Consider the following 26,987-nt stretch of genomic DNA (forward strand, 5'->3'; position numbering starts at 1 on the left):
ATTTTCCGCCGGAGTATTCTTTCTGGTCGGAGGTGGAAGCTGACTGCTTAGCAGGAGGGGTGGATGCGGAGGGTTTGGTTTCGCGGGAGACTTCTCCCTTGCGTTCCCAGTATCGGGCGTCGATAGTCTGGGCGAGGGTTTTGTATTGGGACAGAGTGGTGGGTTTTCCTTGACGACTGATTTCGTCTTTGATGCGAGCCGGAAGTCCATTGTAGAACTGACGGTGCAAAGCCCCGTCGCCCCAACCGCGGACTTGGGAAGCGAGCCGTTGGAACTCTACAACATACTTGTTGATGCACTGTCCGTTGCGCATATAGAGCTGTTCCAGCTGCATTTCCGCATCTCCGACCGGGTCATGAGGTCTGAAGTGAATTTGGAGTTCTAACATGAACTCGGAGTAGTCATCCATCCATTCCAGACGATCTGCGAGATCATCCGAAAGGAGGTCTGGCTCAAACCATTCAAGGGCCATGCCCTTGAGGTATGATTGCACGAAGTTGACCTTAGCGCGGCCGGTGCGGAAAGACTTTGGCTTAGCTTGGAAGTTAAGCTCACATTGGACAAAGAACACCCGGAGCTTCCGGGGCTCAGTGCCATCGAAGGTGTCCAGTTCTCGGACTTTGATTTTAGAGTCGTCAGGGATGGCGGATCGGCGGTTGTTATGCACCAGGTTATTGATTGCCTGAGAAAGGCGGAGGAAGACCAGGTCTTGTGGACCGAGACCTTTGTTTTCATCGTCAGTCAGGTCTTCCGGAGGTTCATTGTCCAGGTCACCTCCCCCGTCATCCGGCAGATCTCCACCCGGAGTATCTTCATTTTCCGGGAGGAATCCGGCCGGTGTGCAAGTTGGGGTTTCTGGGTGTGGACAATTCATGAGTTGAGAGATGCTGGATGCAGCGCCCTGCACACTAGCGCAACGCTGTGAGAAGCTAGTGAATGCATCAACTATGGGAGTAGAGTCGCGTCGGGCGGTTACTAAGCCTGCTGCGCAAAGGTTGGTCTGAGTGTTACGCACTCAAATAGATCTGTTATGTGGAGCCCTAAGAGGGGTGTCGTCCGCTAACGTTCGTGACGTAACCGGAAGGATCCGGTGTAGCAAGTGAGACCGGCAATGACGAGTCGGCAGTGATCACAGTACATGCATGTCACGTGACTTCTAGGACGGATGTCTTTGAAGTCGCTCAAAGTAAGGACAGTCTTGTCCAAACGATGAGGTCAATCGAGATAGACTTAGTCGCGATGAGCAACTAAGAAAAGATACTAGAGACTGAAGCTGAGGGGGCTTCAGAGGGAAGTATGTTCCAGGGAAGATTGAGTAGATTCAAGTTAGAGAATCTAGTACAGTTTGACCGACTACTTATACTAAGGGAGAGGAGTTAAGGGCAAGGCTACCGCACAGTAGGTAAGGGTAAAGGGGAAACGAGAATGGTATAGGTGCGTTGGCAACAGAGCTGGATTAGTGGTGGATGGTCGAATGCAGAATGAGACCGAGAAATGTTGGAACGGACCAACGGTAAGGATACAACGTGCAGGGATCTGCAGTCAGAAGGGAACAGGAAAGGGAAGCCACATTGGTGGCATGAGTCAGTCCGAGTCAGAGGTGCGGGACCACATTGGTGGTCGAGTCATAGAAGGAACGTGCATACACGTGCCAAGAGGCAAGTGATGCGAGGGATGGGAATGGTCCCAAGGATCTGGTCAACGGAAAGTCAGTAAAGGAGGACGAGCCGGTAGATGGTGAGGGCGAGGATGAAGGAAAAATGATAGGGGGGCCACGTGACCGATGTTACTTGTAACACTGAGTGGTTGTTGGTGCCATGAATTTAGTTGTAAGTATACTCGGTAAGGTGTGAGTTCGAATATACTGTTAAGAATGTGCTCAAGGGTCGGATCTGAAGGGCTTGGCTTCAGCTCGTGCGCTGCACCCCTTACCCGAGTACGTGCCCCTAACTTCCGAGGGCTGTTGGACAATGTCCGAAGGTTGTCGGACGAGTCCAGAGTCCGATGTCCAATGCATGGGAATTCCGGTGGACGTTCAGGAACAAGGGATAAGACTAATCCAGACATTGTCCAAACTAGAAAGGAAACAGTGGAGGACTACCAGAGGTAGAGGCAGAGGTGAGAAGTCTATAGGAATTGATCCTAAGACTAGCAGAGGACGACGAGAGGAGAAACTCAAGTCAGACGGAGAAGGGAATGAGCAGAGTCTAAGATAATATTCGAACTGAGGAAGTACAAGGATTCTACAGGGTTTATATACTACTGAGGACTTAATGGAGAGTCAGTCTGCGCAGTCTGAAGCTATGCGAGGCTGTGGACGGAGCGTATAGAAAAGTCAAACACTAGTCTATCGGAAAATAGTAAATGAAGACGGAGATGAAGACATAGGAAAATAAAGGCAGAAATGAAACGAGGTACAGAAAATGAGTATAGTCTAACTGGAGAAGGAACGTACAAAGGGATAAGGCACGGAAGATAGACGCAGGTCGGATCCGGAAGTCTGGAAATGATGTGTGATAGGTCCGGGTCTGGAACGCGGGATATGACACAACCTCTGAGTATGGTGCTTGGTCACCAGCATTGCTTTCAGTCTCCTCATCATCATCTGAGTCAGCACCATTCAGAAGATGGTTGTCATGGTTCCAGGTACCATAGTCAGTACGTGTTTTCTATTTAATTGGTATTGCTATACACTGATATAATGAATAGATTTGTTGATTGTGATATATCTATGCGCTTCCGTGGAGGCGGTGTCGGTCACCAGGTCACACGAGAGTGGGATGAATTCTTGCGAAATCATGGTGCTGTGGTTTCTGTTGATGTCAATGAAGACCTGGAGTTTGAGGTTGGCGACAATGACAACGACAAGGATGGCAAGGATGATGTGGATGATGGCGAGGATGACAATGACAGTGAGGATGGTCATGAAGAGGGAATCGACGATGAAGATCAAATTAGGGCTGATGAGGGAGAAGAGCTTGATGACAATATTCTCGCACAGGAGGGATATGGAGCTTTGTAACATTACATTCGAGATACACACTTATCACATTTAATCAGACTTAGGGCACATACTAAGGGAATATCAGATACGGACGAGACTTATAGCAGTATATCATTTGAATCCAAGTACAATGTATACATGAATCCATGATAGACTCGACAAGCTCCTTCCATTGACTGTGCGTTCAAAGTGGACTGTATGTATTGCACAGAATATCAGGGAGGGATCAAACTTAGAGCAGTATATCATTGGCATATCAGGATGACAGAAGCATCTCATTTGCATAGCACTCATGGGAACAACAGTAAGCTTCGAACTACTCAACGTCATAATGATCGAGCACTGGCATCATCTTTTCAACACTCATAACCCTTGACCCAGAAAATCTTGTGACTGTCAGCCTAATAAGGTAATACCTGTTTTTTGGACTTTTTGTGATGCAGCTTTACTAGTCTCTAGATTATCAGAAGTACAGATATATAATTTTGCAGTATGTACAATTTTCTGTATCTGGTGCAAGTGCAGACATCTGCACTAGTGCCCTATTGCCTAATTAGGAAATGCCTGCTCACTGCACACTACAATGAGCTCAACATTTAATATGTCTAATGTTTATCTATTATCCAACAATAATGTACTACTAACTGATTCCTGAGTAGTTACATTAGATATATATATTATAGCGATTTTGATAAATAATGACAATCCCAAAAAAGAAAATTGTTTGAGGCTGTGAGTTGTTTGTGCGTGTGGTACACCGTTAACATTCATCATCATGGTCAACCGCCGCATCAGCGACGATGTGAAACGCATCGCTCTGTGGCTGAAAAATCGACGACGAGACTCCGACCACAAAATTTGCCAACTTGTTGACTTCTCACTATCTACATTATACCGAACTCTATGTCGAAATCGTGCTACTGGAGATGTTACGAAAAAACTTGCTATTGGACGTGGACGCCCACAAAAACTTATTCATTCTGATTGTCTGTACTTGCTGCGCTTGGCTCGTCACAAGCCAACCCTTTTCTTGGATGAATACAGCTGCCGTCTTGAAGAATATCGTGATCTGCCTGTGTCTCTTGCAACCATCCATGCCTCGTTCAAACGTGCTGGACTCAATGTCAAACGGGTGCAGAAGCTTGCTTCCAAACGCAATCCCATGGTTCATGCAGCATTTGTCCGTCGAATTGGCCAGTATCCAGCCAACTACCTGATTTCTCTCAACGAAGTCTCAAAAGATGACAGAACTTATGCACATCTTTGGGGCCAGGCACCTGTAGGCCAGCGTGTCGAGCAGCATGACCCATTTGTTCGTAAACGGCGCCTGTCAATGTTAGCTGCCATGGCTCTAGATCGGGGAATCATTGCTGCAAGGGTTGTTGAGGGCTCGTTCACACACCAGACATTCTATGAGTTTCTTCGTGATGATCTTGTAAGGTTTTCATATTGCGAAGCCATTCTCTAAACTCAACTTGACCTTACTAGCTGCCATTGACCAACCCATATCCTGCTCCACGAAGTGTTATCATTCTTGACAATGCTCATATACACCATTCTGAAGAAGTTGTCAATCTCATTTATAGCTATGGTAATTGGCTGTCGTGACTCGTTCAAGTGCTGGCATGCTGATGTGTTCATTCAAGGTTGCCGAGTTGAATATTTACCACCATATTCACCTGACTATAATCCTATCGAGCAAGCATTCAGTGTCATCAAATCTCGCCTTCGTTGGAGTGGGTTACATGCTTTTAGTACCAAGAAACTCTATTATGAGATGTATAGTGTTTGTGACTCCATCACGCTGTCGATGACATGGGGCTTTTTCTGCAAATCAGGTTACATATGATGAAGTTCACATACAGTTTTCAAGCACAAATTTTCAGTGTACAATAGCAGTTCAATTACAGCTCATGACCTTCTTTCCAACGTTCCTCGGCATCACGAAGGACTGCTAGTTCTCCTAGAGAGAGGCCACCCTCAGTTCGAAGCTGCTCATTAGAGACAAGACGGAGAAGGTGTGGCCCATCCAGATGAATCGCTTTCAGTTTGTCGTGAAGCTGCCCTGATAGACCAAACCAAGTGGCAAAAGACTGGAGATCGAGTTTTGGAGGGATAGACATTGTCTTGGTGCTGCGAGTTGGATTTTTTGAAGGAGAGGATAAGCGAATTAGCTCAGCTAGACCAGCGAAGTTGACAGTTATGTTGGATTGGTTGTTGTGATTGCGGCCTGCAAGCTGTGCACATCGTCTTCATGCAAGAGCTGAAATGTCATCAGAATCTGAATCACCATGGTCAGTTGGATCAAAGATTTTCGAGTTCAAAGGATGTTCAATATCAACTCCGAGTGTATCAGCCTCCTGCATATAACCTGTCAGTAAATATGTCTGAATAATACATTCAGACCTCGTGCCATTGCAGCTGCCCAAGTTCGAAGGTGTTCGTGGGTGAGATGGACGTGCTTTGCAGTTGGACCTGAGGGATAACAAAGGTCATATGGGCAACTTCGGTCTTCACAACAATATTTGTTCTGTAGGCTGACTATATGCTGGTCTTGTGCTATTTCCTCCGTCGATGGCACATGCTATGACCACCACAATCAACACATTAGCAATTACACACGTGAAACTAGCAAATTACAGTGCATATATACCTGTTTTCGTTTCTTTCTGGGGTTCTCATTTTCTTTGTCATCATCTTGTTCATCTTCAGTCAGATTGTCGCCAGTGACAACCTTGATTGTACCAACTCAATAAGCCAAAAATACCACACGGCGACGAGATATAAGTACCTTCTGTTCAGCTAGCTTGAGTGTAACCTCAGCTTTTCTTGCACTCTGAACCTGAGTACAAAGCTCCAAATAATCATCTTCATTGTCGAGAGAGACATCTTTGTTTTGAGAACGGTATACAGTGTATGTGAAAGTGAGTGAATCGGATCCTTCAAGCCTGGAGCCAGCATAGAGCTAAGATGTTTGAAGCAAGTTGCATCGTTTGATGGTATCAAGGACTTTGATAATCATGTCCTTCGTAGACATGTCTTCATGCACATAAACTATCTTTGTGATTGTTGTCGGCTTCGCATTCCTTCGTCGCTTGGGGTCAAATGGTTGAAGAGGTGTGAAAAGTACAGTAAATTTCATTCCCTTCTCGTCATTGTACAGGCTCTGGCCCCCTGTTCTTCATGAGCAGTGTCCCAATGATGGTCCAGATATGAACATACATCCATCGTTGAGGTCTTCCACCTCGGAGCTAAGTTCACGGCCATTGTTGTTTGCCATTATGGAGTAATGAGTCAGACGTGTGCAAATGTGCAAGTATTATTGGTGCGGATGGTGACCCAGACCGATCAACACAGCGGTACAAAGTTTTTCTTTTTTTGGATTTGTCATTATTTATGAAAATCGCAATAAAATAAACTCTATGATATTTTATTATATATAATGTATACTAACACTGCTATACTAATGTTAATGTCTAGTACCATAGTGTGGCAGGGACTTAGTGCATTTTTGATGATATAAGCAGTGAGTACTTTGAGATATGTAGTGGAAGTAGAAAGAAAGGCAAGAGTTTAATCTTACTTGTTATAGGTATAGGCCTCATATGCTTATACATATTTGGAATCCTATCATGGTGTTTTGCAAACTCAGCAATAATATTAAACAAGCTGCTATCTATATATCTAAGCACAACTTACTGAGCCTTTGGAATGTTCTCAACTGCTGCATATTCTCAGAATAGATGTAGTACTAAGTCATGAAGCTGTGGAAAGAAACAGGTGATATCATTGATTAATCAAGAGCTGCTTATGGTTATATTTGTTATATGACAGTAAATATGTTGCAAGAAATTATTATCATTGTTAAAACTGTTTTATTATGTGATAGACATAATATAATTGTCAAAGAATCATTTATGTATTGAGCATATACAAGTTAAGAACATATGTATAACCTCAAATTCATAGTAAATCCTAGTTATATAAAAAAACATGATATTACTGCTATTATTTACTAAAACAGCTATAATAGCTGTTAAAGTTTGAACAGCCTATCAAGTTTGTGGCCAAAGAGTCTGAGGCAGTATATAAGCAGAATACATAATGATAGGTGAGCAACACTTGGATGTTAGCTCACAGATGCTAATTTAGAGTAAAATTTTCATTTCTACCTTATGTACTATAAAGACATATCTAGACACATCTTAGTTTTGGTTGGAGACAAAAATGTGAGTACTCAATACCTATTATACATAATATAACAGCTAATGACTTATAATATTTGTTCTTACTAGCTCACTCAGTCCTACTCTCACATCTAATTATGATAAATTATGAGCCTTATCATAATCACTAATATTATGCTCTCCGGCACTAGCTCTTCACTATTCAATGTCTCCAAACCTACTAAGAACAACTTGGATTAGATCATCTATAAGGAACAAACATTATAATAATAGGTGCTAGAAACAATAACAACAATGGAGTCTATAATGTCATAGGCCAGTGATGCCAACTCTGAAAAGTTATTTAATGAAGAGGGTCAACTAATGGCAGCTTACTTTTAAAAAAGAATATTAGGCCCAGCTATACAGTGTCCTCCAAGGCCCTTGACTGTGAATCTTTCCAACTATGTGCCTAGCCCTAATGCTAACTCTAGGTTAAGGTAGACCACAGCTGATACAAAGTAAGCTAAAAAAAAAGGGCTTGAAAGTTTACTATGAGAGCATTACAGTGCATTAGCTTACTTTTCTTAATAACTTTAGTGCACTAATTAACCTTATGCTAGCCTAATGTTCTACAAGAGGCTTGTTATGCTGTTCAAGTTTTTTATTATAATCTCTATTTTAAGATAGTTAATATGATCAAGCAGCTTCTATGATGCAATATTAGAAGGATAGCTCATCTAAAGATAATTCAGAAGACACTTAAAATGTTTGTTTACAACCAAACTGTCTACATTCATAGGTCCAAAAGCATTGTTTCTAAATGCACTGAAGTCAGTCATCTTGTCTGTATAAAGTGCTTTCCTGTACTTTGCATCACCTAATAAAAGACATTATCTGTGCTAATTTCTACATTCTTGCTTCTCTAGCTTCCTCTTGGGTCAAATATACTTATCCTACAAGCATAGCAGCTAGCCTGTGTTAAAATCTCAATACAAATTTATCTGTTTGATATATTTCTTATATTGCCTATTCAATATTAAATCCATTCAATAAGAACATTATTGAACAAATTAAGTACATAATCTTATTTATATCACTGGCTTCAATGCACCTCAGCTTCTGCAGATAACAACATAAGTTGATCTATATAAGCTTAGTCTTGCCTTTGTAAATTTGGCAAATTTCTGCCCAACCTTCATAATAGTATTAAGCTTCTGAACACAAAGAAACAATCAATCTGTAATCATGCTAAAGATTTGTCATTTCATCAGTAAGTTCTTCTGATAGTACTTATTAATTTTTTTATCTAGTTTGTCTAGTAGGTGTGCTATCAGGCCTCTCTGACTGTCCAGTTATTATATCAATGATACAAGGCTTCAGTTTTACTATGCAACTATCAGCATAACATATTATTTCTTTTGTCATCATCATACCATTGGGTTAACTAGTTTATTTTGTTTTAATTTAATTTTTCCTTTGTCACTACCATACTATTAGAGTGACTGGTTTTGGTTTATCTTTCATCATTACTATACTATTGGGCTGACTAAATTATATTTCTTTTCTATCAATTCCATACTATTAGATTAACTATAGCATTACTGACCTCACAAAAGTACTTCTATCTAAATGCAGCCAAATACCTATATAAATTAAATGTGTTATAAGAGGCAGATGCAAATGAGACAGGCCCAGTTAGAACACCATTTCAGTTCTGACTTATTCTAGTACTTTAGGTTGTTGTCCTTCAAAAAATCAGTTCACCACTACAACTACAACTACAACTACAACTGGCTCTTACTTACAATATATGTGGCATCTTCAAGTTAACATTTTGCTATCTGCTAATCCATTTTCAACTAACCTGCCTAGGCTGCATCATCACACACTGATCATATGCCTATATGGTCTTAACTTGTATCATATCCTTTATATCAAACTCTCTATCCTCTAGAGTTTCATTACTCAGTGGAAACAGATCAATAGGTTTTATGTTCATGCTTTGCTTATTACATAAGTCTGGTCAGTTGGTATCATTTTATTGTCCTTACATTACTATAAAAGGAAATATAATTATTAGAATCCAAGAAGCAGCAATATGTATCTTCATATCTGTATAAGAGTATGCATGTTAGAGTAGTGGAAGGATAATAAGGCAATAGCTTCCATTCATATATACTGTACAGTCATCACAATATCTTAAGTAATAAGTTTAAAGGTTATAGTATTTATGAAGGAGATTTTGACTAATTAAGCAATGATGTAATAAGCTGCAAAAACCATACTCTACAGAATAGCCTAGAGGTAGTAGATACTAGTGTGAGGAGGTCAGAGTGGTAGCTGAGGTGGTAGTAGTTGGTGCAGTAGTCAATACAGTAGTTGAGGCTCTAGCATAAGTAGAAAAAATTTGTACCTACCTTGATCTAAGTCTTTGTTATTGTGTTGGTGGTGAAAGTGGATATAGTAGAGTTAAGCCACAAGGTTATCTGAGTGGCAGAAAGCTATGAATGAAGAAATTGTAGCAATCAAGAGACTTAATGCATGAGATTTCATTGATCCACTTGCCAATGCAAACATAATAAACTCCCACTTCATCCTCAAAGCCAAATAAGATAAAAATGACAATATCATGTGATATAAGGTGTGACTTGTCATGGCAACTTCCTCATATGAAGGGGTCAACCTTTTTGGTCTCACATAATGCCAAAATGGTCATGCATGTGAGGGACCATTTGCAAGATCAACCACAAGTCATGTGACATATAATGAAAAAGTGGAAGGAAGGAGACGTGGCTATTGTGCAGGAAGGGGGGGAGAGAAAATGATGCAAATGATGCAAACAAAAAAGCAAGACGAGGGACTGATAAAGAACACAGGGAGAAACTAATTTTAAGGTACAAGATCTGGACCATAGGTACAAATCAATATCAAATACTAAGAATCGAGCATGAAAGAAGAGATTAAAAGAAAAAATACTATGAGGCCCAGTGCTCCTGGAGGTACTCAATGTGAAGGTGCTTGACACCATTGTGCACAGTGAGCAGTGCATCTGGTGTCGTTCTGTCAATCTCGAGCTTCTCATACAACTTGAATAGGACAGTCCCTGATTCAAGTGTCATCGACTGGTCCAAGAGCATCATCGCAAATGCTTCCTGCTCAAGGGCAGGGCTTTCACCAGATGGCCAGAGGAAGACTTGCTCGTAGATTTGTTTGACCATTTCCAGGAAGGCACATGAATGGAAATGCTTGCCTTCAGAGAAAATGCCTGGTGGCTGAGGCCAGGGTGGAGGTGGCTCATTTTTGGATACCTGCTTAGCGCTGTCAGCACAAAAGCCCCGTCTGTAATTGTACCCTGAGTTCTCGGGACCAGGGTACATGATTGTTTTGCAGTGGGAGCATGTATGGGCCTTGCGAATCTGAAGAAGAGATTATTTGTAAACTTTGTGACTCAAACAGCTGTAAATTCACATATCTTCTTCCCAGGCTCAGTCTTGACAAGCTCGATAGCATGACAGTGTCTCCTCCAGAAGGTTTCAGAGCCAGAACAAGCTATATTGAAAGGAGTAAGTAGTTAGCACATGAAAAAGTACAAGTGACTCACACTTAAAGTTATTCTTCACCACACAGCTCATCATGGCCACTTCAATCTCACTAAGCTTTTGGAGAAGGGCCTGGGGGTCTTTTTTCACCGCTTCAACACTGCTAGTATGGCTCTTCTCCTCGAGATGGTTGTTGTAGGTCTCCATAGCTACAGCCCACTGTTTTGGCGTCATCTTGAAGGAAATACATGTGAACTCCACTCTCATGTCCATGAACAAATGGAACTCAGTATTGCTGGAGATTTGCATGGCATGGGCATCAATTCTTGTTGTGATGGTAATGAAGTGCTGAGAATGGGTCATCCCTGGGGGTCTCAGAATGGGTGCAGGAGTGACAGTACTACTATTGATGGCAGCAGGACTGATCACTGCAACCGGATCTGGGAGAGTGAAGTTGGGTGTGACTGTGGGAAGGCTGGTGCTGGTGGCCATCGGCCATCGCGAGAGAGCTTTGCAGTAAGGCAGTCAGCTCCTTGACTTGAGGTAGTGGTCCAGTGTGGGTGATGAAATACCCTATAATGCAGATGAGCAAATGAGAGGAAAATGAAGTTTTTTGTAAGATGAGTTGTCCGTCAAAAGAGTAAGTAAGGTAAGATGGGAGGGAAGTAAAGTTTTTCATACAAGGCAACAAATTTTTCATAAGGTGAGTCATCCATTGAAATAGTAAGTAAGATAAGATGGGAGGGAAGTGAAGTTTTTCATACGAGTGTTAAGAACGTGCTCAAGGGTTGAATCCGAAGGGCTTGGCTTCAGCTCGTGCACTGTGTTCCTTACCCAAGTACGTGCCCCTAACTTCCGAGGGCTGTTGGATGATGTCCGAAGGTTGTTGGACGAGTCCGGAGTCCGATGTCCGATGCGCAGGAATTCCGGCGGACGTTCAGGAACGAGGGATAAGACTAATCCGGACGATGTCCGAACTAGAAAGGAAATAGCGGAGGACTACCAGAGGTAGAGGCGGAGGTGAGAAGTCTATAGGAGTTGATCCTAAGACTAGCGGAGGACGACGAGAGGAGAAACTCAAGTCGGACGGAGGAGGGAATGAGCAGAGTCTAAGATAATATTCGAACTAAGGATGTACATAGATTCTACAGGGTTTATATACTACTGAGGATTTAACGGAGAGTAAGCCAGCGCAGTCCGAAGCTATGTGAGGCTGTGGACGGAGCATATAGAAAAGTCAAACACTAGTCTATCGGAAAATAGTAAATGAAGACGGAAATGAGAACGGAGGAAAATAAAGGAGGAAATGAAATGAGGTACAGAAAATGATTATAGTCTAACTGGAGAAGGAATGTTCAAAGGGATAAGGCACGGAAGTTAGATGCGGGTCGGATCTGGACAATAGGTAGAAGTCGGTCGGATCTGGACATCCGGAAATGATGTGTGATAAGTCCGGGTCCGGAACGCAGGATATGACAATGAGGCAACGAATTTTTTGTAAGATGAGTCATCCATTGAGATAGTAAGTGAGGTAGGATGGGAGGGAAGTGAAGTTTTTCATATGAGGCGGTAAATTTTTCAAAAGATGAGTCATCCATCAAAAGAGTATTAAGGAGTGGTTTGTCAAAGAAGGAAGAATGGGCTTACCTGATTTGATAGCAATGCAGCAACTTCTGAAGACTGCATAGTAGGAACTTCTTCTGGGATGTTCCCTTATGATCTCTCTGTTTGCCTCAGAAGTTTGTGAGGCGGACCTTGGCATGGTTGAGACTCTTCACTGTCATCTGCCTTGCACTTTGCAGGCTTTGCTTGTTGTAGTGGCTCTTCTATGCTTGCAGGAGGCTCACAGCTGCCAGGTGCCTGAGGCATCAACAACAGCTGTGGATCAATATCCAATTCATTGATCATTTCTGACCTCATTGACTGCAGACTAGTCTCCATATGATCGTTGTTAGTGATCTTGTCAAGGAGGTTAGTGCATAAGTCAGTATCACCAGATTCTGAGTCCTTTGTCTTGATGTCTAGTAGGCCACCAAACGTGGATGCAAAGGTTGACTCGACAAGGCCAAAGTGCTCCTTTGATGAAAGTTGCATGGCTCAGGCAGAGGGTGGGTACTGGTGGTAGATTTCTCTTCACGCTGAAGGCTGTTGAATAGTCATGCAATTCTGTCAACAAGATGAATGTGATGAGAACCATAAGTTGACGAAAGAAAATCAGATGTATGCTCGCATGAAGAAGCAACACAGATATTCCATCAGAGGACAAAGTCATGACATAGTGCTGTAAACATCATGATGCTGCTGCTGTGAGCTCATTGAAGAGAGTTCCAGCCCTTGTGGGATCCCTCAATGCAACTGCCATCTGTATGTATATCCTGATGCAGACATTCAAGACATCCCTTTCTCACATGTTTAAGTTGTTCTTCATGTACCTAGCAGAAACAATTAAGTCCTCGCCACCAGCAAGAGGCTTTGAACTCACCCTGCGTGCCCTCCATTGACCACTTCTCAAAAGTATTGCTAAGCCTTTTCTCTTGCTCACATCAGTCCCAGTACTCTGCAGGAATTTTGCCCTGTGCATGCTTCTTGAGGATACATGCGGAGATCTCAGCCACTACTTCCTTTGGCATAGATTTCTTGATGAATTGAGCACTGTGGCTGTGTATCTATGTTTTGTTCTGATGAGTATACTACTAGTCTCTTGAATGGTAATAGAACAGGTGCTTGCCTCATAATAAAATGCCATACATCAAGTTTCATGCTTGCTTGAGGGAAAATGACAGTGACTGCACCGCAGACGTGACAACAGTTGTCTGCAACAAAGATTGTAGGTGGGGGGACATCAAGCTCCTTGCAGTGAGCTTTCAGACCATCAAGAAGTTCAGTGATCTTGGTGTTAGACTGGCCATGACAGAACCGCTGATTATTATAGGTGAGCCTGAGATCATTTTGGAACTGGCGGTGGACTGACCCAACCAATGATCTTGCCATTCTCATTCATAAGACTGATGATCCACCCTTCAATACTTTAATTTTCTGCTTCTCTCCACTGGTTATGAGTGCTTTTCCTGCAGCACAAAATGCATTGTCGAACGAAATGCTGACACCTATCTGCAAGTAAGTTTATAGTACATAGAAGCCATTCAAATTGAGACTTGCCTGACAATGTCCATAGATAGTCCTCTGATTCCTCTTGCGACCTCCTGATACAAATTCTTGGAAGACCTCGGTGATCACATTGTTTGAAATTGGTTTATCATTATAGTTTTTTGTGTCACCAGGATCAGAGAATGACTGCAGGGGATTTGGGCTAAAGTAGTCCATGCTGTGATGTGCAGTGTGATGAGACTTCAAAGCTTGAAGGTATGCTAACTTATGCCAGTTGAATTCAAGTAGGTAAAGCTCTAGGTGTTAAGCTACAATGAGGCAGATGGTCTAAATTTAGAACTAACACAATCACACCTGACATTTTCAGCGAGACCACCAGCAGTTGATGAAAGACGTAGCTCAATCAACAAGTCAAATAGCTTGTGTGTTACTGCACACCTCCGAAAGAATATAGGTATGTCCACTATAGTAAGTTGTAAATATGTACTACACTATGAAGATGCCAGTGCTCACTAGGAATTGACCAGTGCACCCAATTGTGCCAGAACTCCAGGTTTGTCATGGCAAAGCAGTGACCCTTAGGCTGAGTCTGATTTGAATCCCCGTCCTTGTCTTGCTCACCAAAGCTCTGCTGCTGATCACCTTTCTTGTTTTTACAGTTCTCACAGTGTAGTTGGGTGCCAATTGCACCTTCATCAACAAACAACCCATAGACATCTCGTGGACCAGTGCCAGTCCATCCATCCCACTGGACACTGTCTGTACAGTTGCATCATGGACAATGTGTGAGTTCTGAGTAATAGAACAGGTGAATGATCTGAAGTGGCTTCAGATATAAGGTCTCTAGGTTGACTGCAGGCTGAGGTTGATTTTGCCAAAGAGCATGCAGGTAAGATGGCGGCACAAAGTGGAGGCCAAGCAAAGGAATCTTGCTGTCCAAGCATGGTTGTGTGAGTGCTTTTGCTGACTGTACTTAAGTCCTACCTGAGACGTAGTTGATATACTCAACAATTTCAGCCTCCCACTCATATTGACGCCTTGGCTGTGGATTTGTCATGTGGTCATCATGGCCAGTCCAGGACTCTACACGTTTTTTGACCTGTGTTGTCAAATAATCTCCAAGTTAGTCCTCAATCTCAATAGATTCACCAACTTGCACCTGCTTGCCAAACTTTTCCAGCTCATTTCAAATTTTTTTTTTGAGTCTTTCGGCTCCAGTGCAGCCAGTAGCTTGCACATGACATCTGGTTCATACACAGACATGCTTGCAAAAAGTTGCCGAAGGTAGAGGCCCAAAGGGTGGCGGGACTTGGAGGAATGTATATAGTACTATGTGTGCATGGTATAGGGCAGGCAAAGATGGAGGTTCTATTGTAACAATTAGGGGAGTCGAGACTCATTAACCTTGACAACCTCCCACCATACTAGCCTTACTGCTCAACTATTCAGATACTGTTGTGCCAAGTCACTATTTAAATAATTTCATTCTCACTTCTGATTGGTGGGATGAACAAATTCAATTCACGCTAGCTCAAATCTAACTAGTACACTGTGCTACAACATACTAGTAGATCAACACTCAATGGCCCCACACCTCCATCATGTCCCTCAGGGTCCCTTCAAGTCTACTGGGGAAAAGCCATCAAGGACAAAAATTCAGAGGTATCCAACAGTGTCCTGCAGGCTTCCTCTAAGTCTACTGGGAAAAAAGCTATCATGAATGGAAATATAGAGAAATCTGTGGAGGTATTCACTGGAAGTACCCCAAATCACAACCATACCATCTGAGTCCACTTGGATTCTAAAGTTCACCCTGAGGACATTGTGAGCTTTGTGTAGTTTGGATTTGATGAACATGCCAAGCAGCTTGCAATTCAATTGGGCTTTCAGGTGGCGATGATCGAAGGTATGTATAAACATGTGAGCAACTTCAAACAGACAAAGAAAATTGTGAAAGCAATGCGCACTGCTGCAATGGAGCATGCTAAAATCGAGATTGAAGGCCAGGAAATGGAGGACTTGTATGAGAATGCTGGATCTGGGTCTGGGTCAGAGGATGAAGCAGCCAATGATGCTGGCAGCAAGAAGTGAATTAATTGAAGTGTGACATAAATATGTAGGTTACCAGTATCTGTACTAGCAAATTATGCAAGCAAAATTTTGATGGAGCGCACAATCCAATTCTGGTAAGGATGAACCGGCTCACCAGGTAGTCTAAGGTTGTGCATCAGTAATCCATCTGAACATAATTAGCATTCGAGTGGACCACAACGAGCTCACTAGGTAGAGTCATGCTATCAGTATTTAAATACCAATAATGCTACCGGTAATCCGAATATTCAAGTGGGGACCGCTGCCTAGTATGATAGGCTAGTATCAGTCAACTGTGACAGATATTGGGCAAGCTTGAAGAACTGCAACAAGACCATACCTGTAGAGTTTCCTGGGATCGGGAGGGTCAATATACTATGCAGGAGTATTGATGAATGCTAAAGTAGGAGGAGGAGGTCAGGCAGTAAGAATCCATAAGGAAAGTATAGTACATATGCAATTTTGGAATGAGCCCTTCACAAGATCTCTGAGTTCCGATAGGGCGACCCCTTCACAACTCTCCCGCGCGCCACAGGCGTGCTGACTCCTTCATATGACCATATTTTCCTTGTCACTAATGGCAACAGCTAACACAAAGACATTGATTACAATAAAACTTTTTCTGCTATTATAAAGCTCCCTTCTGTAAGAGCTATTCTCATTAATGCTGGAAAATTCACCAAATTAATATAAAAAATGTATACCTCAATACTGAACTAACTGAAGACATCTATATGAGACCCCCTTCTGGATATTTCAAACCCAGTTAAGAAGGCAAGGTCTGCAAACTCAAGAAAAGTCTTTATGAACTCAAGCAGGCTGATTCTTTCACAAAATCAGATTTATATGAGCAGCTATTAACCATACAATCTTCTTCAAGCATGATGAGAAATTGTCCATAGTTGTCTCTGTATCAACAGACAAATAACTGTCACATGAAGCTCTGTCAAAGTAATAGATTGGTTAAAGAATGAGTTGAGAAAAAGATTTGAGATATCTAATCTTGGAGAAATAAAATAGTTGCTTGGATTTGAAGTCAAGTACTAGAAAATGGTGTCCACTCTACTATTATCACAGTGTACTTATATCAACACTTTTATCAAACATTTTAAACTCAAAAATACTCATATTATCTCTACTCCTCTCAAACCTAATGTTATTCTATCAAATGACCAGTCACCAATAACTATGCAATGTATCAGCAAAATATACAATATCCTATATCAAGAACTTCTTGGTTCTTTTGCATGGGCTGTGCTTAGCTTATGTCCTGTTGTATTTACAACCTCAATTCTTACACAATTCACTTAAAATCCTGAAAGATCTCATTAGCAAGCTGCAAAGCATGTTTTGCATTATCTCAAGGGCACATGTGACCTTTATCTCAACCTCTGAGTCACAGATCTCAATGAAGGCATCTTAGCCTACACAGACACAGTTTGGAGTTCACAACTACATTATCATTTAATTGAGACACATCATATTGCTCACAGAAATATTAGTGGCATGGAGTTTGAAGAAGCAGCATAACACAACATTATTATCAATAGAAGCAGAGTATGTTGCTGTAACAAACTTGTTAAAGGATATCATCTGACTTTATAATCTATTCAAAAAAAATGTATGCCTATTATCAGTCCTGATCTTGTCCTATGTAACAAACAAGGTGCTATTACTCTTACCCAGAACAACAAATTTCATCTGCACACAAAGCACATTAACATCCAGTATCATTTCATTGAAAGACTATCAATAATAGTAGAGTCACACTCATATATTGCCTGATAAATGCCAATTTTTCACAAAGGCACTTGCTTATTCAAAGGTTCAGAAATTTGTTGATATGCTTCAACTATGCTAGACTTGAAAGGGAGTGTTGGATATTTCCACATACAGGTCACCACTAACACAGGTAGCTATATATTTTCTTTACCCTTGTCTATCCACCTCACTCCATTATACTCAGACTAAGGATACAACAATGACTGATCACTACATAAAGTAAGCACCTAACCAATATAATGTATTGTGGTCTTGCACTACCTAGTCTGCTATACTTAAATTACAAATGTGTTTGATCCAGAGGTTTGCTGTCTGGAAACAGTCTGGATGTTAGTGATATGACAGGTAGTCAATAATCTAAAAGCAGGAAACAATGTCCAAAGGTATAACTATAATGTTTGATGCCAAAGTGTTGGATTCAATATTTTCAGGCTAGCAAATTGGTAGGCTTTGGGTTTGTGGGTTACAGGAAACAATGTTGGAACTGATAATGAGCATCAGGAAAGTGAGTGGTATGTGCAATAATAATAATGACAGGTATTTTGGATAAAAAGAGCAATAATATTCACAATATCAACTAAAAACTACAAAATATTGGGTTTGACCCCTAAGTATTGGGAAATGGCTCTCTACTACTCTGTGTAAGTATCTAGGAGAACAATGTAACTATGTCTCATCAGCACTATGTATAATACACAAAGGTAAATGGCTCACATCTCAATTTCTCATAAGAACTGAGATATTCAGACAAATCTACTCTAAGCTTTATAGTAGTTGTTGGATGTACAACATCGACACATTCCCGTTTCATTGATCGTCTTGGTCTCTATATTATAGCTTATAATATCTTTGTTTCATGTTGTTTGTACCTCAGTGGTTCTCTTCCAGATGCTGAGGTATGTTCTATGTTCTGTATGCACACTGACTCTCACTTATTGTGTTTCGTCTATAGACTTGTTCTATAGGTATTGTCAATATTAGTGGTTCTCTTCCAGATGCTGAGACTTGTTCTATAGCTCTACTTTCTACAGGTTATGAGCCCTGCTTGATCCAAAGCCAGACAGAGAACTTTAGAACATATCTGTCTCAATCATCGCCCGCCACTCGTCCATCTCATTTCTCCTCACGGCAGTATCGTCATGGGGAAGCACAATCATATTCCCGAGTTGCTCGGTATGGAAAATTATGTTGGTTGGGCTACTAAAATGCAATACGCCCTCGCATGCGAGGATCATTGGTGCCATATTAACACAAAAGCTGAACCGGGGGATCTTCTCGGTCAACCCTCTATTCTACCCTCACCTGTCGATCCAGTGAATCCCATGACTGCTGAAATAGCAGTGATGTGTGAATGGCTGCTTGAAGACATGAAGGCAAAAGAGCTCATCACTCGTCATCTCAGTCCCTCCGTTGCATCACTCATCCCTCGCTCACACGACATTACCGCATGTAAGGCATGGCAAATCTTGCGAGAACACTTCAACCACACCGACATGAGCGCATAGTACCTCCTGAGACAGCAGGTACAAGCGCTACAGATGAAAGACTCTGCTGATGCCACTAATTATGTCGCACAACACGCTGTTTTCGTGAATGCTTACTCGATGCTGGTGCCCCTTGGGGTGAGACTGACGTGATCTATCACATGTTGATGGGTCTTCCCCAAACACCCATTTGGCAACAGTTTAAGTCCTTACTCGAACAGCATATGCACGATGAATCCATGAGTGCCACTCCTACCACCGTGCTCACATTCACTTTTGAAAGTTGTGTGTCCCGCATCACATCTGAAGCAGCACGTCACGCCATTACCCAGCATGCTCATTCCTCTCATCTGGGTTCCGAATATGCCAACGTTACCACCACACCTTCAACCAGTGGCACGAATTTGATCACCGGTCTGCACATGCATAAACACAACCCACAGGGAGTGTTTTGCACCACACCAGGCTGTAATAAAGGTGACCACGACCATGCCCACTGTTATGGGAAGGGCAGCGGCATGGAAGGGCAAGCCCCTTGGATGAAGAACAAGAAACAAGAGAAAGACGTGACAGCAGCTGCCATTACAACGCCCGCACCAGCATCTACATCAGTTCCTGCTCCCACACCTGCTGTTGCAGCAGCAGCCATAACCAGTCTCACGAGTCTGATGGAGGACATGTCATTTGTGTCCATTGCTGAGGTCCCGGATGAAGTATCTTGCATCGCCGGTCTTCCTTTTGATACCATCCTCGACTCCAGCACCACGCTTACGCTCATCAAGGACCGTCGTTACTTCCACACTTACTCCTCAGAGGACTGTGTACCAGTGACTACAGCTAACCATGGTATCCTGCAAACGACAGGACGGGGAAACTGCATTGTCTGGTGGAGCATTGGCGGATGATGTTTATGTGTCCACCTATCCAACTGTCTTCATGCCCCAGGGGCACTTCTTAACCTCCTGTCAGTCAGTTGCATGAACACTAAGGGATGGGATGTTAACTTCCACTCGAACATGACCTGCGAGCTCACTTACAAAGGAACACAACTGGGCGCAATCCCTGCAATGGGGAAACTGTACGCTCCAGATGTAGAGTTCATTCCCTTCTCTCCTCCTGCACCTGTGATTCCTCATGCGCCGGTCATCTCCGCATTCGCGCACATCCCCCTCTCCCTGGATCTCTGGCACGCCCGTATTGGCCACATCGGCAAAGCAGCAGTGATGCATCTTAGTCATGTCGCCAAGGGCATCACTCTAGACTCGTTGACTCCACTCTCTCACTGCAAGTCTTGCATTCTTGCCAAACATCCGCGCCTACCCTTTCAGGCATCTGAAACTGAGCGAGCCGCCACCTTCCTCGCCCTGATTCACTCTGATGTATGTGGACCCATCCCAACACTCACTCCCCACGGCAAACACTATTTCATTGTATTCCTTGATGATCACACTCACGCCTTGGATCTTCAGCTACTTGTGTCGAAGGACCAAGCACTGGAAGCCTGGCGGTCACTACAAGCGCATTGGGAGAACATGTCAGGTCAGCACGTTAAGATATTTCAGTCAGACAATGGGGGGGAGTTCCTGAACAATGCCTTCACCAAGGATCTCGAGGAAATGGGAGTCCAACGTCGATGCTCTGCTCCATATGCTCATCAGCAGAATGGTAAAGCAGAGAGGGTGATGTGTATGATCGAGGGTCGTATGTATGCAATGTTGGACTTTGCACATTTACCTCCATCCTTGTGGGGCGAGGCTGCGCTCACTGCATGCTATCTTTTTAACCGGACGGAATCCTGCGCCCTACCTCCTGGCAAGACGCCATATGAGATGGTACATGGGTCTCAACCCAATCTTAGTCACCTCTGCATTTTTGGTGCTCGTTGCTTTGCACGTATTCCCCCAGAGTTACAGGAGAAGCTTGGTCCACATTCACGGGAGGCCATCTTCATGGGATACCCACCTGGAGTTAAGGCCTGGCGCTGTCACAACATTGTCACTGGCGCTTTCTTTAACTCCCAAGATGTTATCTTCGATGAGACTCTCTCCAATCGCCCCTTCCCCAACAGCGATGACGAAGATGATAGCACTCCCATCGCTCCCGCTCCAGCAGCTCCTCCTCCAGCCCCCCCTCTGCAACATGCACTGACTCCTCCTCATGCCGAGATCATTCGTCATTCCAGTCGTATTCCTGTGCCTACTGCAAAGGGCAATGCCTTCAAGGAATGGATCGCGACTGAGAAAGCATGTCTCGCTCGTCAGCGCGATCTTCGCGCAGCCCGCATCAACAGGGTCCCTCCTCTGGCTCCTACAATCGATCCTGCACCCGCTCCCATTGTTCCTGTGCCCACTGCAATGCCTGACCCTCCACAACTGCCTTTCATCGATCCTGATGCAATCCTCCCAGACGACGAGGACGTCAGCTTCCCACAGGTCATTGCCTCCCTTATCAGTGTCAAAGTCGCCTGTCTGTCCATCCGGAGTGATGCACATCGCAATCCTCTCACTCCAGGATACGACTTGAAGATCCCTCCCGCAACCTTCGATGAGGCGATGTGACGGCCTGACAAGGACTACTGGATGGCTGCAATGTGCAAGGAAATCAACTTAATGTCAGAAATGAACGTGTATGAGCTAGTTGAACTTCCTATGGACTGTCGAGCGATTGGTTGTCGCTGGGTGCTGGAATTCAAGGAAGACTTGAAAGGCGGGCCCATGTTTAAATCACGTCTGGTCGCACAGGGTTTCTCCCAAATCCCAGGCATTGATTTGGCCGTATGTTCGCTCCCGTCGCAAAATCTGCATCTATTCATGTGCTGGCAGCTTATGCAGCCATGCATGACTGGGAACTCGACTGTTTCGACGCGTGTCGCACCTTCCTCTGGGGTAAGCTGCAGGAAGATGTGTACATGCGCCAACCCCCCAGTTTTGAGCGCATGGGAGAGAACCTACAGCATCTTGGCTGCCACCTACTCTCCTCCCTCTATGGCCTCAAACAAGCCACATATGATTGGTATGAGCTTTTACATGACATACTCACACCTTGGATTCTTACGCTGCAAGGCCGATTACGCTGTCTTTGTCTTCGATCACATCGACGACGAGGGGGTGAGGGTAATTTGTATCATTGCCTGGCATGTTGACGACAGACTTGCGGGTTCGAACAACCATCGCTTTCTGGACTGGACAAAGGCTCAGATAGCTGAGAGGTTCGGGATCACTGACCTTGGAGTGGTCACTAAGTATCTCAGTGTGCAGTTCATTCGAGATCATAAGACACGTGAGTTGTGGATGCATCAGGAGGACTACATTGTCTATCTCCTGGAGGAACACAACATGACTGGCTGCAATCCGGTGTCCTTGCCCATGGATCCGAACTTTCCTTTTGGTCGTCCAACCGACGTTCATCCTCACGTCGACAACCTCCAGACTGAATATCGGAAACTTGTTGGCGAGCTCCTCTATCTTGTGATGTACACTCGCCCTGACATTGTGCTAACCATCATGCGACTTGCCCAGCACAATGTCTCTGCAGGACCTCAACACTATGCCGCCACAAAGCATGTTCTGCGCTACCTCACTGGTATGATTCATATGCACGCTCACTATGGAGGAGCAGACATCAATCGAGAGCTCCATGGGTTCAGTGACTCGAACTGGGCATCATGTCCTGAGGACCGGATCTCAATCACTGGATATGTCTGGTTTCTGAATGGGGGGCCCATATCACATTCGGCCAAGAAGCAAATGACTCACGCCCTTTCCTCCACTGAAGCAGAATATATGGCACTCACAGCAGCCATTCAGGATGGACTCTGGCTCCAGTCTCTTTTCAGCTGTCTCTCCTTCCCTCTATCACTCCCACTTTGCCTTTTTGCCGACAATGCCGGTGCAATTGCACTCTCAAAGGAGGCAGCGAACCACATTCGAACAAAACATATCAACTTGCATTACCATTTCATCCGCCACCACATCGAGGACAAGACATTCCTGCCCGTCTGGCTGTCAACTCACAAAAACACAGCCAACATCTTCACAAAGGTCTTACCCCGTCCTGCGTTCACACATCACCGTTCCGGACTAGCATTAGTATCACGCTGAGGGGGTGTTTCTCTGTTCGTTTTAGTGTCTTGTTGAGGGGGTGTGTTGGATGTACAACATCGACACATTCCCGTTTCGTCAATCGTCTTGGTCTCTATATTATAGCTTATAATATCTTTGTTTCATGTTGTTTGTACCTCAGCGGTTCTCTTCCAGATGCTGAGGTATGTTCTATGTTCTGTATGCACGCCGACTCTCACTTATCGTATTTCATCTATAGACTTGTTCTATAGGTATTGTCAATATTAGTGGTTCTCTTCCAGACGCTGAGACTTGTTCTATAGCTCTACTTTCTACAGTAGTTAGCATAGAGATGTAAAATTTTGTGTATCATAGGACAATATACTTTGCAATATAGGCAACTTCAAGCCAACATCAACTGACATCACTCAATTCCTTTGTGGCTGCACTCACACTCATTCTCCAGCTCTGATCCTTATTTCAGATCATTCAGCTTCCTCAATGGATCCTTCAGGGCTTGACACAAACAACAGAAGGTTATGAAATAAATAATAAAAGAAGACCACCATTGTGATCTTGGAGTGCAGTAAGCCTGAAAATGCACTTATATTGCTTGTGTGATTCCAGAGCTGCTGTGCATACAATGTTGCAAAGGAGCCAGCTGGCAGTGGTAATACCAAACGACCGTCTGAGGACAAGACTCACTCTAGATTGAAGCACAGTACGTCGTACGTTAATTACATACACTCTTCAAATAATCCCGCAGACCGTCCTGCGAAAATACAACAGTCTTCATCGCCCCCGCATACATGTTCCACACTACATTTCGGAACTTGAGGTAAGCATCAATAATCGCCTCCTCTATATGCGTGACCAGCACAGACACCGTCCTATCATCCTCTAGGTACAGCCGCAGCTTCGTTACGAATGACCGCAGATCCCGTTCACAAGCCTCGATGAAGACCTGATGAAGGTTCTCTGCAATAGCATGCTTTGCCCATTCTTGCTCCGTAAGGAGTGGGGCCTGTGACCCTGGTGAGAAGGATATGCGGGCATCGTTGAATGCTTGTACGCGGTCCACCCACTCTCGCAAAGGCTCGCAGGGCAATCTTGCACAGAACGAGATGACTTCCTGACAAGCACGTTTCAGATCTTGATCTATGTCCTATATCAGGAGTCGATGTCAGCAAGGATGGAGAGTCAGTGGAAGAAATGCATCGTTTACATGCCGAGAGTCCGAAAAGGTATCATGTCCTCGAGGCATTCCCAATGAAGCGAAAAGAGCATCCGGTAGCAATGCAGTCGTGCGATTCAGAACTGATGCCAAGGTATCTGTAATCGAGAAAGTCAACAGGATGATCCAGTGTCACGAACAAACACCCACCCGTCATACCGCCTATATCAGACCTCGGATCTGTATCTTTCGGAGTATAATCCAAATTATTTGCAACCTCCTTCAAAATCAGGAGATGGCGAACGAGAAATAGCTGGCCATCTAACACGCCGGTAGAACTTCTCTGTTCGACCAAATTGGACGATGTGACCAGCGATTGACGGCAAAAGCTCACGGCCTCATGCGCGATATCTTCAAAAATAGCGGGCTGCATGAACTCAGCATCCAGTCAAGATGCACAAGAGAAGTGACTACCTTGACGAAGTCATGCAGTTGAGATAATACCCATACCGTCTTTTCCAAGGTCGGAAACCAGGTTTCTTTCTTGTCTAATGAGGGCAGCTGGAAAAGTTGGCTCACACTATCCTTCTCCTTGATTTCGTATTGAGAAACAGGCTTCCGCATGGCTGACGGCACTTATCAGACAGTGCCTAGAGCAGGCAGAATCATGCACTTACCAACGAGCTTATCAGGATACGCCAGGTCTTCTGGTTTCGGTGTGTAATATCGAATTTCGGCCTGAATAACCGACTGCGCTTTGAAGAACAACCGTGTTTGTGCATCCTGGAGGACCATCTGCAGAAGGTGACTGATATGGAGTTGCCCTAGGCCTTTGGACTTTGGCTGGTCAAAATCAACAATTAGATTGCCGTCGTCAGTTGGCTCCTCTGGCAACTCTGCCACATCGAGAACCATCAGAGCTTGAAGCACCGTGCATACTTCGCAGAGGGTTGTGAGGCGAGTTTCATGCAATATCCGGGGGCGCAGGTCATCATAAAGGTAGTCACATAGGTTCTCAAGATAAGTGCTTGATGTCGTGGATAAGTGTAAGCAGAGACAACAAAAATGGTACTCACTAGAGCTGGCCCTCGCCAGAGTTGAAAAACTCCCGGTAGAGATTGAACTCGTCTGTGCAGAGATGTTTCAGATAAGTGCAACCGGCATTCGTCTGTTTTTGAATGAATAAATCGCCGAGCACAACCGCGTGCAGCTCACTAATTCAACTAGTTCAGTGTGTGCTGGATCGAGCCCACGTATTTCTTCCATCAAGCGTCCCACCAGTAAACCTTTACGTGCTGCAAAATAAGCAGAATGGCATTCTGAAAGCAGTGCAGATAAGTCTTCTGGATGAGCTTCAGCGCGACGCTCTAACTCGCTGAGTAAAGGAGAAAGCTGAGAAGTGACACTGCGGAACCTGGTATAAAGCAGATGCATCTGTGCTGTCGATGATACATCCTGAAGATCGCGGTGTCAAGAGAATGAGTATAAGTAATGAATAAGTTTACCTTCTCTGACAGTCTTCTGGAAACGTCGGCAGTCAATGCCCTTAACGAACCAACGAAAAACATCCTGATGAGTGTCATGGCTCTCGTCATGCACTGCTGAAAGCGGAGTAGGTATATCTCCGCTTCTCTGTAATATCGCTGAAAGTATTCAGTTAGTGTACCATCTTGGCAACTAGCATAAGGATTCACATGTGCCTTGAGATAATCTATGCAAATATCCACACGCTCCACCATGTACAAGAAGTCGGTTTGAAGGACAAGGGACTCTCCAGGATGATTGAGCATGCGCATCGCGTGTTCTAGTTCTTGGAAATACTCGAGTCTAGCTCCGATTTCGTCAGTGAGTTCAAGGAGCCTGTCCTAGCGTGAAAGAATCAGCGATTGGGATATTCTAGCACCTAGTTGCTTACTCTTTCCTCCAGCAACCGCTCGCATGCATCCTTCAGATTCTTTCCGCCCTCCTCCACGCTTCGCCAGCCTTCAAGCAGCCCACTAACCTCCCGGTCAACCTCGTCTATACGTTCAATAAGTGTATCTGCTGTGTTTAAGTGTTCGGATACCACCGCGACATGAGCGCGGAAGTGCGCTTCCTGGCTATGGGCTACGGACTTATCTATCTGTGCAAACCAGTCATAGAATTGTTGGGGCGTTTGTACGGGCTGCTTCGGGTGCAGCGCATGACTGGCGAACTGGCGAGTATATGCTGGCACTGGTGTTGATGGACGCGACACCGATCCGACCTTCCCTCGTAGATTAGGTGTAGAAGGACGCGAGGACTCGTCTTCATTGACGCTAAGATTCTTATGTGTATTCAGCAATACGCGGCGCAGTAAATTATTCTGACTGTACTTTGAGAGGGAGAGGTGTTTTCTCGCTGGCAGATTTGACTACCGCGACGCTCTTGAGTGCCAGGTCACTGAGAGGTGCTTTGGCTTCCCATTCTTCGATGGTGAACTGTGGCTTGGGCCGTGGTGTCGATGCAGCAGGAATTCCTGCGCGGCGGTGGGGTACAGGCGCCTTTGACATAACGCTAGTTCTCACCAGAACATAACGTCGAGCTCAGCTGCTGT

General features: G+C 44.1%; 5 protein-coding genes across 5 annotated transcripts; 2 read left to right on the forward strand and 3 right to left on the reverse strand.

The window, feature by feature from the left end:
• Positions 1-3,779: 3,779 nt before the first annotated feature.
• Positions 3,780-4,472, forward strand: F5147DRAFT_573771 (uncharacterized protein; the record flags this gene model as incomplete). Its single annotated transcript, XM_041431177.1, has 1 exon — positions 3,780-4,472. The coding sequence occupies one exon, from the start codon at positions 3,780-3,782 to the stop codon at positions 4,470-4,472; it is 693 nt and encodes a 230-aa protein (XP_041294493.1).
• Positions 4,473-4,908: 436 nt separating this feature from the next.
• On the reverse strand, positions 4,909-6,284 carry F5147DRAFT_651357 (uncharacterized protein; the record flags this gene model as incomplete). The annotated part of the gene is made up of 8 exons (XM_041433535.1): positions 4,909-5,234; positions 5,295-5,364; positions 5,411-5,479; positions 5,547-5,588; positions 5,658-5,738; positions 5,796-5,969; positions 6,015-6,178; positions 6,227-6,284. The coding sequence occupies 8 exons, from the start codon at positions 6,282-6,284 to the stop codon at positions 4,909-4,911; spliced, it is 984 nt and encodes a 327-aa protein (XP_041294494.1).
• Positions 6,285-10,148: 3,864 nt separating this feature from the next.
• Positions 10,149-10,919, reverse strand: F5147DRAFT_573872 (uncharacterized protein; the record flags this gene model as incomplete). Its single annotated transcript, XM_041431182.1, has 3 exons — positions 10,149-10,525; positions 10,642-10,722; positions 10,775-10,919. 3 exons carry the CDS (start codon positions 10,917-10,919, stop codon positions 10,149-10,151), a joined length of 603 nt encoding a protein of 200 aa, XP_041294495.1.
• Positions 10,920-16,961: 6,042 nt separating this feature from the next.
• Positions 16,962-17,222, forward strand: F5147DRAFT_573828 (uncharacterized protein; the record flags this gene model as incomplete). Its single annotated transcript, XM_041431180.1, has 1 exon — positions 16,962-17,222. One exon carries the CDS (start codon positions 16,962-16,964, stop codon positions 17,220-17,222), a length of 261 nt encoding a protein of 86 aa, XP_041294496.1.
• Positions 17,223-23,828: 6,606 nt separating this feature from the next.
• On the reverse strand, positions 23,829-26,943 carry F5147DRAFT_793754 (Sec34-like family-domain-containing protein; the record flags this gene model as incomplete). The annotated part of the gene is made up of 11 exons (XM_041443127.1): positions 23,829-24,403; positions 24,464-24,570; positions 24,623-24,839; positions 24,887-25,038; positions 25,090-25,439; positions 25,489-25,580; positions 25,628-25,867; positions 25,918-26,055; positions 26,107-26,277; positions 26,328-26,717; positions 26,767-26,943. 11 exons carry the CDS (start codon positions 26,941-26,943, stop codon positions 23,972-23,974), a joined length of 2,466 nt encoding a protein of 821 aa, XP_041294497.1. The 3' UTR covers positions 23,829-23,971.
• Positions 26,944-26,987: the final 44 nt, after the last annotated feature.

Source organism: Suillus discolor, assembly GCF_016758755.1.
Source record: "Suillus discolor strain FC423 chromosome Unknown F5147scaffold_18, whole genome shotgun sequence".
NCBI classification, from domain to species: domain Eukaryota; kingdom Fungi; phylum Basidiomycota; class Agaricomycetes; order Boletales; family Suillaceae; genus Suillus; species Suillus discolor.